The sequence below is a fragment of the Arvicanthis niloticus genome, chromosome 3 (assembly GCF_011762505.2).
Source record: "Arvicanthis niloticus isolate mArvNil1 chromosome 3, mArvNil1.pat.X, whole genome shotgun sequence".
Taxonomy (NCBI): domain Eukaryota; kingdom Metazoa; phylum Chordata; class Mammalia; order Rodentia; family Muridae; genus Arvicanthis; species Arvicanthis niloticus.
The window spans coordinates 50,062,136-50,074,227 of NC_047660.1; the positions used below are offsets into that span (position 1 = coordinate 50,062,136).

Below are 12,092 nucleotides of genomic sequence, written 5' to 3' on the forward strand. Positions count from 1 at the left end.
GCGGGAGAAGCCCTGTGCTTTTGGGTTAGAGGCAGCTGGGGCCCTGCCCCTGCTCTTTACAAGACAAGAACACGCCCCTCTGCGGCACGTGCGATATCTCCTCCCGGCCGCACGATGGCGCTGATTCCGCTGGGAAGAAGGGGACACTCAGGCTCTTGGGGACCCTGAGAGCGGCGGCAACTTTCCGGGCTGCCGCGGTGAGTGTTGAGGGTGTTGGGGGTTTCCGCTTGGGATTGCGGATGGGAAGGACAGCGGAGTGCTGTGGGGCGGTTTCAGCGGGCTGCGCCCGAGAACTGAAAAGCCCGGGTAGCACGCGGTGAGACGAGACGGTGCTGGAAGTCGGGGATCCAGCCTGGCTCTGGATGTGAGCGCACTCGGCTCCACATTCACGCGCCTCCCATCCCGCTCCACAGTGGCCAGGGTTACGAAAGTCTCCAAAGTCCTTGCTGCAGGGACACTTGGGGCTGTGGGCGGCCTCTAAGCCCATATTCTGATCCCGGCCTTGTCCACCGCCCCTACAGGCTCTGCCATCTGTCACCCTGGCCCTTCTCTGCTTGGACGGTGTCTTCCTTTCCTCGGCTGAAAATGACTTTGTCCACCGGGTCCAGGAGGAGCTCGATCGTTTCCTGCTGCAGAAGCAGCTATCCAAGTACGGGGGAATGAGGGACCGGCTTTTAATGCCAGGAAGGGCAGGGTTTGCCCCTCCCCCAGGTTCTGTGCCCAGCTAACTGGCTGGTCCACCGGCAAGGCCCTGCCTTTAGCCTCTGCAGACTTGTCCAAGCCACACCTTTCCTTTGTATCGGAGCATCATCCCACTCTGGCCGAAGTACCCACTCCCTTCTAGATGATGGGAACTTTAGCTCCTTGTGATGATCTACTTTGCAATAGGCAGGGACCTGCTTGGGCACAGAGATCCTCGTGTTAAGCCACCATAGACATGGCAGCGACCTGGGTGGGAATCAGTGTGGGGTGGACCCGCAGTCTCAGCTTAATATTCCATTTGGTCCCTGCCCAGGGTCCTACTTTTCCCCCCAGTCTCCAGCCGCTTGCGGTACCTGATCCATAGAACAGCAGAGAACTTTGATCTCTTGAGCAGCTTCTCTGTTGGGGAAGGATGGAAGAGGAGGACAGTCATCTGTCACCTGGACATCAGGTGTGTTTGTCCTACTGTTTTGGAGGGTTCTCAGCAGGTGCGTGCGTGTGTGCGTTTGTGTGTGTGTGTGTGATGATTGGGCTAGCTGGCTAGCCAAGGAGGGTAGAGCTTGTTAGGACCCAGGGCCAGGATCTCGGAGCTGTGCGAAGTCACAGTTGCCTTTTGCTTCATCAGGGATGCAGCTGACTTGGCTAAATCAGCTGTTCATGTTGGGCCAAAGGAAAGAGAGTGCACACAAGCAGTTGGGCTAATAAGGGTGGGTCTGTACCTCTCTTCTTTGTGAGCATGTTCTCCAGAGAGGCCTTGGTACAGGGGAGGGACGTGTTGGCCTGTAGCCGTCCCAGTTGCCATGTGCATCTCATAGGATGGATATCTTATCACTGTGACTCTGATTCTAATAACAGCTCCTAAATAAAAGTATTATCCTTGTTTATAATGTAATTAAAGAATCAGCACCTGGTGATTTGATTGTAGTATTCAAGAGTGAGCTCCTTTGGGTGTGTCATCCAGGGATGGCATTTGCCTTTGCCACAGTGCCTTTGTAAGAGATTGTTTTGAGAGTCATTTTGGTTGTGACTTTTGCTTAATGCTGACTTGACAGTGCCATGCATGAATGATAGATGGCCCTAGTAGGCCATTTTGCTGTAGACCCAAACATGCCCTAAAACTTCTGTTCCTGCTCCAGAGTACCCAGTTCAGATGGCCCCTCTGGTCCCTGCCGCCCTCCTGCCTCCCATCCCAGCAAGTACCGTGGTCCTCGGTATACCTCACATCAGGGAGCAGCTGCTGGTCCCCGAGGTGCTCCAACTGGCCGCTGGCATCGTGGACGAAAACCGGATCAACCTTTGTATGTGCCCCGGGTGCTACGCAGGCAAGATGAGCCAGTGGTACCTTCCATCCCAGGCCTCGAGGGAGAGGACCCAGCTGGTGGAGTTTCAGAAGAGCCTAGAGAGGCTGGTGCTGGGGACACTGTGGCTGATCAGGGAGTTCCCATGTCCGTGACTCAAGAAACAGAGCTCCTGAAGAGCCCAGACCCAGGCTATGCAAATGAGCCACAGATGGAGCTGGGTGATCCTGAGCCCTCTCCGAATCCTGAAAAGGAACAAGGGGTGGAGACAGCCATGCAGCAGGGGTCCAGCCCACAACTGGCCATGGAGGAGGAAAATAGGAGTAACGGGGTGCAGAGCCTGGTGGACCAAGAGGAGGAAAAGGTAGAGGGAGAGGAGAAAGAGAAGGTGGACGAGAAGGAAGAGGATGTAGGCAAGCAGAAAGCGAGGGCGGATGAGGAGGGAGAGAAGATTGATGTGCAGAATGGGAAGGTGGATGCAGAGAAAGAGAAGATGGATGAAGATGAAGACAAGGTGGCTGGAGAGGAAGAGGGCGAGGATGCTGCAGACCACGACCACGACGATTTCAGTGAGCTGCTGCAGGAGGTGATGAGGCTCTTGAGCCCAGAAAAGGGAGGGCGGAGGTGAGGTGGGTGTGGCCTCGGGTGTCTGGGAGAAGTGCCTTGGGGTGGAGGTGTTAGGGGTGGTGGTGTTGTGTGTTAATGGAATGCATAGAATGGCCCAGGCCTGGGTGTTGGGTAATAGCAGTCGATTAGGGTTCGGAGAAGGAACTGTGTATTTGGGTTCCAGCCCAGCCTTTCAGGAGATGCTATGCTTAAAGCTTGAAGTCTGTTTAAGCTTAAAGGTAGTACAAGTCTGTTTAAGCTTAAAGGTAGTACACGCATTACACGATAGTGGAAACAGTCTGTGCAGTGGCTTTTTCCAGTTGGAGAAAACCAGCCTCCTGCCTGGAGCTTTGCCTTAGGACTTACATTTCTTGGAACCACGTGCCTGCCCCTTAGGTTGACTTTGGTAGGGTGGGCATCTTCGATTGCTGCTTTATATGTAGTCTTTGAGAATATTATATTTTCAGTAAGGAAGCTGAAGATATTGGCTTTGTCCAACACTTTTTTTTTTTTTAAATAGGCTATGCAGTTTTGAGCAAACTACTTAACTCTCTGCCGCTCCATGTCTCTATCTGAAGATGGTATATAGAATACACTTGTCAAGACTAGATGGAACATGGTGGGCGCAGTTGTCAGCCATCTAGTGGGGATACCATAAAACCAAATACGCTCCCCTAAAACATCCACAATCTTGAGTAACCAAGCTGCCATACCTACCAAGCAGACTTTCCCCCAGAACTGTCATTTTGGAAAGCATAGACGGGGCCCTGTGTGTCAGAGGTCTCCCTTGTCAAAAGGTCTGTTTGCTTCCAGATCACAGCCAACCTGACCGAAAAGGAGATTGAAATAGAGAAGATCCACCTGGACACATCCGCCTTCACAGAAGAGCTACCCGGGGAGAGGGACTTGACCCACCTGGTGGAGATCTACGACTTTAAGCCAACACTCAAGACTGAGGACCTGTTGACCACTTTCTCTGAGTTCCAGTGAGTATTAAAGGTTCGGGAGGGGGAGAGGCTGGGAGTAGCAGGGATAGCTCTTCCCTGCTAGGGATGATTGCTTGCCTCAGGAAGAAAGGCTGTGATGTCTGGGCTTCTTGCTCTGGAGCAGGTCCGCCTGATGGTTCTGATTGAGGGAAGGGAAGGGTCAGTGTTTGAGCACTAATGCATTCAAAAGCCCTAGAACTGGGCCAAGATCTGCATGTGCACACCCCTTCTGGACCACTAGACTTTCTATCAGTCTTAGACCACAGCTGTCTGTATGCCAGAGAGTCACTGGGTCGTCCTAATATGACCATTTATGGGGCAGCTGGCTTAAGCAGGTCTGACAGCATGGAGGGATATACCTCGAGACTGGGTCTCCTGACTTTCATGCATTCCCATGGATCCAGTCTTCTGCTGTTTCTTCTTCTTCTTTTTTTTTTTTTTTTTTTTTGGTTTTTCGAGACAGGGTTACTCTGTAGACCAGGCTGGCCTTGAACTCAGAAATCCACCTGCCTCTGCCTCCCAAGTGCTGGGATTAAAGGCGTGCGCTACTACCGCCCGGCACTTTTTTCTAATTTGAATATTTTTCCTTTTCTTTTGTCATTGCTTTACCTATGTGGGCTTTTTGAAGCCCCTTCCTGAGCCTGGTGGGGTGGCTCAGAGGTTAAAAGTACCTACTGTTTGTCTTAGTTAAGGTTTCACTGCTGTGAACAGACACCATGACCAAGGCAAGTCTTATAAAGGATGTTTAATTGGGGCTGGCTTACAGGTTCAGAGGTTCAGTACATTATCATCAAGGTGGGAGCATGACAGCATCCAGGCAGTCATGGTGCAGGAGGAGCTGAGAGTTCTACATCTTCATTTGAAGGCTGCTAGTGGAAGACTCACTTTCAGGCAGCTAGGATGAGGGTCTTAAAGCTCACACCCACAGTGACACATCTACTGCAATAGGCAATACCTTCTAATAGTGCCATTTCCTGGGCCGAGCAATACAACCCATCACACTGTTCTTGCAGACAAGCTGGGTTTGGGTCCCAGCACCCACAGTGACTCAGAATCATTGGTAACTCCAGTTCTAGGAGATCTGTGGGCACCAGACAGTCATGTGGTGCCTGTTTCCACATGAAGCTGGCAAAACACTCATGCACAGAGAATACATCTGCTTCCCATACCACTGTTCCTTGTCCCCTGCACCAGTACTGAAGGGACAGCTGAGGGAGTAGCACTTCTTTAACTCTGTCTCTAACTAGATGGCCACACAGGGCCACCACTGACCCCTTGCCAAGTGAGCAGTGTCACAAGCAGAGCTGGGTTATTGCAAAGCTGCCTCTAGCTTCTTCTAGGCACAGAGCACCAGGAAGAAGCCAACCAGAGCCATGTCCCCTCTGTGTCTGTTTGGGCCCATCTCCTCTCCTACCAGATAAACCTTTTAGCTTTCTTATTCAGAGCCCATGCCCAGCCTAGCTATGGCAGAACCTGGGGAACCTTTTTCACTCTTTGCCTACGCGAGCCTTCTAGTATTCTTTTCTAGATGCTGACTGGTGACCCATCTCACATGTTTACAGGGTGACGCTGGTTGTTCTGAAGGTGACCTAATGCTCTGGCAGGCATGCAAATGATTCTCTCTTTAACAGAGGCCATAGCTTTGTCTTGGGGTTCAAGAAGGGGCCTCGCCTAAAGGATCCATGACCTAATTGGCAGGATCCAAGGGGAAAGGGTATTGAACTCTGGCTTTTGTGAGTGACTGTATCCTCTCCCCACACAGAGAGAAGGGGTTCAAGATCCAGTGGGTGGATGACACTCATGCTATTGGCATCTTTTCCTGCCCTGCCTCAGGTAAGGAGGCTTCCTGTTGGTCTCTGCTTCTTCTCTGGCCTCTGTTGAAGGCAGAAGTGCCTGGGTTCCCCAGGCAGAGGGCTAGCCATGTCCAGATGTAGGCTACCTTGAGCCCAGGGGCTCGGCTCTCAGCCAGCCTGAAACAGTCTGGGTGCTGGGGGCTATGGCCTGGGATGCTCAGGAAGCCTTTGGCCTTTTCTCTGTAATAGCGCCTTCAGTGGAGAGGTGTTAGGATCAGTGACGTTTACTGATCAGGTGGTATAGGCCAAGCCATAAGTCCCTCCCCGAACTGACGCTGGTGCAAGCATCTGATGCTGTTGCTCAGGGTCACGGGTGTTTTCAGTTCAGCCTCGTGTGTGGGGTCATCACCCCCTTTCAGACGGAAGGCCGAGGTTCCCAGAGTGCTGGGGTCTGTGTTGGATTACAGACGTTTCACTGTGGAAGCTGAGTACCATGCAGCCTCCTCACTGTGACTCCAGTCCTCCTCGTCCCCTCCAGCCACTATCCCACGCTTGTCCCTGCCATTCCACTGTCATCGTGGGAATACTTATAAATAAGACCCTCCCATCCTGAACCACATGTGCACATCAGAGTCTTCTGGACATCAGAGCTGGCAGCACCCTACTTGGGTTTGGCCTAGTCCTCAGAAAGCCAGAAGTTGGAGGTGGGGAGAAGCAGAGGGAGTAGGGTAGGGAGGGAGCGTCTGGAAGGGAGATTAGGGGGAAAAGGCTAAATGACCACTGACTGAGGATCATGGGAGGATAAGCTGTGGCCAGAGTAGCATTGGCTGCCTCCTGGGCCTGCTGGGAACAGTATAGCAAGAGCGAGTCATGCCCTGGCCTTCTTGTCCATATTACATATCTGCTAGGCCCTGATGTCAGGAGCACTTTGGCCCAGTATGAGTGGTACAAGGAGAACTGGTGTTCCCTGATGCTCCTGGGGGTTACAAGGAGAGTCTGGTTTAAACTCTGGCTTTTGAAGGCTGAGCCTGCCCTTCCTGCTCTGAGAACCTGCATACGGGGCTGGAGCATCATCTGACAGCACAGGCAGTCGTATCCCTTTCACCCCATACCTGTAGGGATCGGGAGCAGGGGAGAGATTCTCAGCTTTACTGAGCTAGATCAGAGGCAGAGCAGCTGGGACTGGGTGTGTAAGAGTGACTGTGGAAGTTTGGGGTGATGCATGTGCTCCAGACCCCTGGGGGTTTCACCTTGCACAAGAATCACCCCAGCTCTCGATTCCTTTCTCCAGCTCTTGAGGCACTGGCCAAGGATTTCTCCGTGCTCAAGATCCGGCCGCTCACGCAGGGAACGAAGCAGTCCAAGCTGAAAGCCTTGCAGAGGCCAAGTAAGGCGAAGCCTGTCCCTTTGCAAGGAGGCTGCCTGTGTTCATGTTTGCTTTGATTCCCCTCATCCCTCTGCTCTTAGAGAGCCTAGGCTACAGCAGCTAGTGGGGCTCGGCGTCCCCTCAGCCTGGAGAGGGCCCAGGGTCAGCTACCATCTATGTTTGCCCTCCGGCTCACACCTTCTTCTGGTTGTTGATCTAAGAAAAACCCAGCCTTCCTTCTAGAGGGCCATGGAGACTACTCTGTAAGGGTCAAAAGTGCTTGTGCCTAGATCAGCCCGAGATGGGACCTTAGTTCTGTTGCTGACCTGTTTGACCTCGAGTGAGTCACTTGTATAGGAGCTAGATGCCAAATGTTAGCCCCTTCCCTTTCCTCTTCCAGCAAGCACTCTGTGGGCTCTGAGAGGTCAGTTTTTATGATAGCAAGGATGGAAACCGCAGAATGGGCCCAGGGGAGGCCTACCAGAGCCATCCATGCCACCACAAATGGTGACATGGTCGTGTCTTAGACTTCTTTGAAGCGAGAAATAGCCCATCTTGATGTCCAGTGACCTAGGTGTCCCATCCTGAGTGGTTCCTCTTAAAGGGTCTTGAGGCCTTTAAGAGGTCATGAGTACCTCATCCCCATATCACAGATGAGCCAGGATGACAGGAAGGGTTGGTTTGTGTCAGGTCCCATAGGGAGGCAGAAATATAGGCCTGGAGTCCTCCTGGATCCCTCTCTCAAGCACCTGGCTGCTGTAGGCACAAGTAGGCCCCAGCCTCTGTGGCCATACCATTACACACAGGCTCACGCTAGCCTTGAATCCACATCTTACCCATTGGCTTTTCCTTTCAGAGTTCCTGCGACTAGCAAAGGAGAGGCCACAGACAGATTCGGCAGTGGCCCGCAGGCTGGTGGCCCGGGCCTTGGGGCTCCAACACAACAGAAAGAAGGAGCTGCCTACTTCCCCAAGTCTCCTGCCATCTTGAGGCCCTGGGCCCATCTGTCCGGACTAGGCTGGGTCCCAACACCACAAGCCTTTACAGATACCAGGACAGCCCCTTGCTCTCACTGGAGCTGTTATGGGGCACGGCAGGCTTTAGTTGGTCTACTCCCAGAAATTGAGAAGAAATAAAAATTTAAAGTTGGTGTATTGATTGCTTCCAAGTGCGGTCTTGCACACTAGGGGGTGCTGTCCCATCTCTTACTGTGGGTTTGTGGTTACTGAACCTGGAGAATCCCACCTTAACTTCAGGGGTATCCCTGTTTGGGGAGTAGGTGCTACTTGCTTCATGCCACTTGCCCACTCTCCCCTATTACAGGAATGCCATCCTGCCCTCCTGTGCTGTGTGGAAATGGGGGATGTGGTAGTGCTTGGGCATTATTTAAGGGAACCTTGAAAAGCGGCATGAACAAAGCTGGGAGGTGACACTTGAGTGCTTGCTGAGCATGGGACAGGACAGTGCTGGCTTTACTTGAATCTTGAGTGTAGTATTGGAGGCACCATGGCCCACTCTGGAGTTTGGGGGTCATTGTCCAGCTCAGGTTTGCTGGGGCCAGCACACTTTTAACACAGGAGGCCCCAGGGAGTGCTGGAGCCCTGTTCTGCTAATGCGCACCCTCTTCCTTAGGGAAGTTGCCCTGTGACTAACTGTCTTGCCTGGTTCTGACACATTTATGTCCTTACCTGGGTTTCCCCAGCTCACCTCTGCTGCTGTTCAGGTCTCTCAGATTGCTTCTCTGTGCTGCAGCTTGTACTGGTGCAGCCCTGCAGGGCATAGGGAACTTTGGAAGACACTGGGACCATTCCTGTGTCAAACTAAATATGTACTACACTTGGAGATGTAGGAAGCTCTGGGCCCAGGGGCAGGAGTCCAAATGGAACTTAGGTATGTATTGGGAACATTTTGCTCTACATACAAGTTTGTGCAGTGAAGTGGATTTATGAGCACAACCTAGGACCCAGTTGATAGCTCTGCTCAGTAGATAACTTATGGTTGACATTGTCTCTCCCCAGAACCGTGGGAACCAGCTGACAGTGGACTGAACCATGAGCCCAAAAGAACACTTTTCTTCTTGTACACTGTCTCTCCAGGATGTCTTGTCACAACAAAACACTTGCACACTATTACATAGGTATAGACAAAAATGGTATTATTCATTACCTTTCTGGGATGGCTAACTTGTCATCAAATTGATTGGATTTATAATCTGGGGGGAGACACATTTCCCACTGAGGAGGGGAGACCCACCCTGAATGTGGGGAGCACCATCTCACTGTTTGGGGTCCTAGACTGAATGGAAGGGGGAGAGTCACATGGATGTTGACTTTATCTTTTCCTGGTCCGTTGAGATTTGAGGAAGCCACTCTCTGCTCCTTTTGCCATGGCTTCAAACTGCCTTCAAACCATGTGCTTAAATCCTCTCTCCCCTAAGTTTCTCCTGCTGGCTATGTGGTTGCAGCAACAAGAAGGGTAATGCCAGCTGGACCTGTTACCAGCTCTTTGCTGCAAAGAAGGAATTCAAGATAAGCCAGAATAAAGCAGAGAGTTAAACGTTTATTTAAAATATTTTAAATATAAATTTAAGTTACAGGGGTTAAGAGTTGCTCAGGGAAAGAGGAGGGCACACCCGAGAGCTGGGGTGTGGGCTTCTTAAAGGACAAGAGTTCTTAAGTGTCTTAAAAACTAGCTATACACAGGAGTCCCGAAGCTTTTGGTATTGCTTGATTGGTTTCTAAGTTACATCCCCAATCTCTTCCTCTTTTTGATAGTAATATAAGGTGGCTCCAGAGGTACCTTGGATAGGACTGTGCCCTGATAAGATGAAACCATGGGTCATAAGGATAGCATAGGGGTCTTGAGATATGCCTTTTACTGTAAATTGGGTTTCTGGCAAAGTTGTAGGAAATTGTATGTTTACAGCTAGGAAAGGAAAAAGGCCATTTACACTTTGGCCTTAAGCATAATTCCTTGCTATTTTAACATTATTACTTGAAATATCTATACTTGTATATAAATATACAGAATGAATACTGTCCCTATATTAGCACCATTCACAATGTTATCTGTGTTGGGATTCTCAGCTGGCAAAAGCTTCAACCAGATTCTGAGGTGAAGAAGGGCCCCTTCCATGTTCCCCCATGATTGTCTCTTTCTATCCTGTCTCAGAACCATCCAAGTCTTCAGGCATCCCTTGGGACCTTGGGATGTATGCCTTGCTATTGTACTTTAAATTGAGGCTATAATTGCATAGAATACAGATGCTGGTTTAACTGGAAGAGGTTGTTATAGATAACCTTGATTATCACCTAGATGGGATTTAGAACCACCATGGAAACACCCCTGGGTGGGCCTACGGGGTGCTTCCAGAAGAGGTTTAACAGAAGAGGGAAGGCCCACCCTAGACACCAGTAGCACCATTCCATGGGCTGGGGTTGTAGGCTGAATATAAAGGTGAAAGCAAGCTGAGCACCTGCATTCATCATTCTACTTCCTGACTGTGGATGCAACCTGACAAGCTGCTCCTGCCGCCATGCCTTACCTGCTGTGAGGGACTGGACTCTTGAACTATAAGCCAAAAATAGCCTTCCCTTAAGCTGCTTTTGTCAAGTATAATACAGAAGATTAGACCTGTGTCTAATCACTGATCACTGAGGTGAGAAGCATGGTCCTGGAATACTTGAGTTTTGGGAGTAGGCTTGAGGGAGGAATCTGGAAGAGCTTAGAACTTTGGGCCCGAAAGCCGTAGAATGCTGAGAATAGAACTGAATGGGTTATTCTGGTCGCAGTTTGGCAGACCAGATTGCCAAGAGGAATGTGGACAGTGGAGGCCTGGTACCTGAGGTTTAGTGGGAACCAAGGACTCTCTATCTAGAACTGAGCTAGAAGCCAATCATATTACACCCTGGCAAGAATCCAGCTACATCCTGCCTGTGTCCTGAGCATTCGGGTGAGTCTTGACTCAAGAGTGATGGACGAATTGGCTTGGCGGAGGACATTTTAAGACAGGGTAGCATTCAGGTTGTGCTATGCTTCTGTTCACTGCTCTCACTCAGGCCCACAGTTAAAATGAGCAAGTGGAGCAGAGAGATACAGAAAGACATGTAGGTTGGTAAGGCAGAGAACATGTACACGTTTAAAGCAGCTGAGAAGGGTGAGTGCTCAGAAAGCAGCTAGAACTGATAGCACATTGCCTTACATGTGTGAAGTCCCGGGTTTGATCCCCAGCACTCTGGAGATGGAAGCGGGAGGCTCGGAGGTTCAAGGTCATCCTCAGCTATACAGTGAGTTTGGAACCAGACACCTCACGCTCCTGCTGCAATGCCTTCTTTGCCACTACAGATTGGTTCCTCCAACCACGAGCTCAGATAAAGCCTTCCTTCTTCAAGTTGATTTTGCCAAGCAGTTTGTCCAATGAGAAGAAAAAAAAAACTTAATACAGAGGCCTTGATATTCAAGTTTTCCAGAAATGACCTAAGAAGGGGAATTCAGCTAGACCACCTCTGCAGTTGCTGAGTTCATACCTGCCACGTTCCCAGAAGAAAATGGCCCATCTATGCAGAGCATGGTGAGGTCACACTTGGGATATGCCAAAGCTTGGATGGGATAAGCTGCTCAAAGCTTGTCATCAAGTTCCCATGGCCATGTGCCAGAGCCCTGCCCCTAAGGCCTCAGGTCAGGGATACATGGCAGTGCCTGGAGAATGAATGAGTACCTTTCTTTTCAGCTGGATCTGGCTAGCAAAGAGGTGGCAATCAGTATTCCTCCTGGGAGTCAGTAAGTGACCATTAAGTCATTTTTCTTCCCTTTTCCTTTCTTTCTTTCTTTCTTTCTTTCTTTCTTTCTTTCTTCCTTCCTTCCTTCCTTCCTTCCTTCCTTCCTTCCTTCCTTCCTTCCTTCCTTCCTCTCTATTCTTTCCTATCTTTTGAAACTGAAGCTTGATTGAATGTCCAGAGTAGAAATCTTGTGGCAATCCTCCTGCCTCGGCCTGAGTGCAGGGATTACAGGCATGAACCGTCATGCCTGGCCCAGGGTCTTCTTTACTGCACAGAGAGCTGATTATTTAGAAGTCCACTGAAGTGTTCAAACTTCTGTTCTGTCTCCTCACTGAAGGCTCCACCTGGAGAGCAGGGGTCAAGGAGACAGAATTTAGTATATTTTCAGCTGTGGCCCCTCTCAGGATGCCCCATGGTGGTACTGATGAATGCTAGAACCAGGCACTCAGCATGTACTTTGCCAAAGTTCAGAGGGTGCTTAAATAGACATGGTGCCTTCAATTTTCACTGCCTCCAGGAATGAGGCCTGTCATACGCCAATAAGGACAAAATCTGCTTTTCTT

General features: G+C 50.5%; 2 protein-coding genes across 4 annotated transcripts in view; one reads left to right on the plus strand and one right to left on the minus strand.

Moving 5' to 3' along the window:
• R3hcc1 (R3H domain and coiled-coil containing 1) overlaps window positions 1–7,905 on the plus strand; it is a 16,303-nt gene extending 8,398 nt beyond the window's left edge. Inside the window, exons 2-9 of the mRNA XM_034498333.1 lie at window positions 30–197; window positions 522–649; window positions 1,016–1,153; window positions 1,839–2,586; window positions 3,420–3,592; window positions 5,355–5,425; window positions 6,677–6,772; window positions 7,608–7,905. Of these exons, the coding sequence (XP_034354224.1) occupies window positions 30–197; window positions 522–649; window positions 1,016–1,153; window positions 1,839–2,586; window positions 3,420–3,592; window positions 5,355–5,425; window positions 6,677–6,772; window positions 7,608–7,741 (1,656 nt within the window). The 3' untranslated portion in view covers window positions 7,742–7,905. The remainder of the gene's footprint in view (window positions 1–29; window positions 198–521; window positions 650–1,015; window positions 1,154–1,838; window positions 2,587–3,419; window positions 3,593–5,354; window positions 5,426–6,676; window positions 6,773–7,607) is intronic.
• Window positions 7,906–9,290: 1,385 nt separating this feature from the next.
• Window positions 9,291–12,092, minus strand: part of Loxl2 (lysyl oxidase like 2) — an 82,179-nt gene continuing 79,377 nt past the window's right edge. For all 3 annotated transcript variants that reach the window (XM_034497849.2, XM_076930790.1, XM_034497848.2), the window contains exon 14: window positions 9,291–11,873. In XM_034497849.2, the coding sequence (XP_034353740.1) occupies window positions 11,794–11,873 (80 nt within the window). In that variant the 3' untranslated portion in view covers window positions 9,291–11,793. The remainder of the gene's footprint in view (window positions 11,874–12,092) is intronic.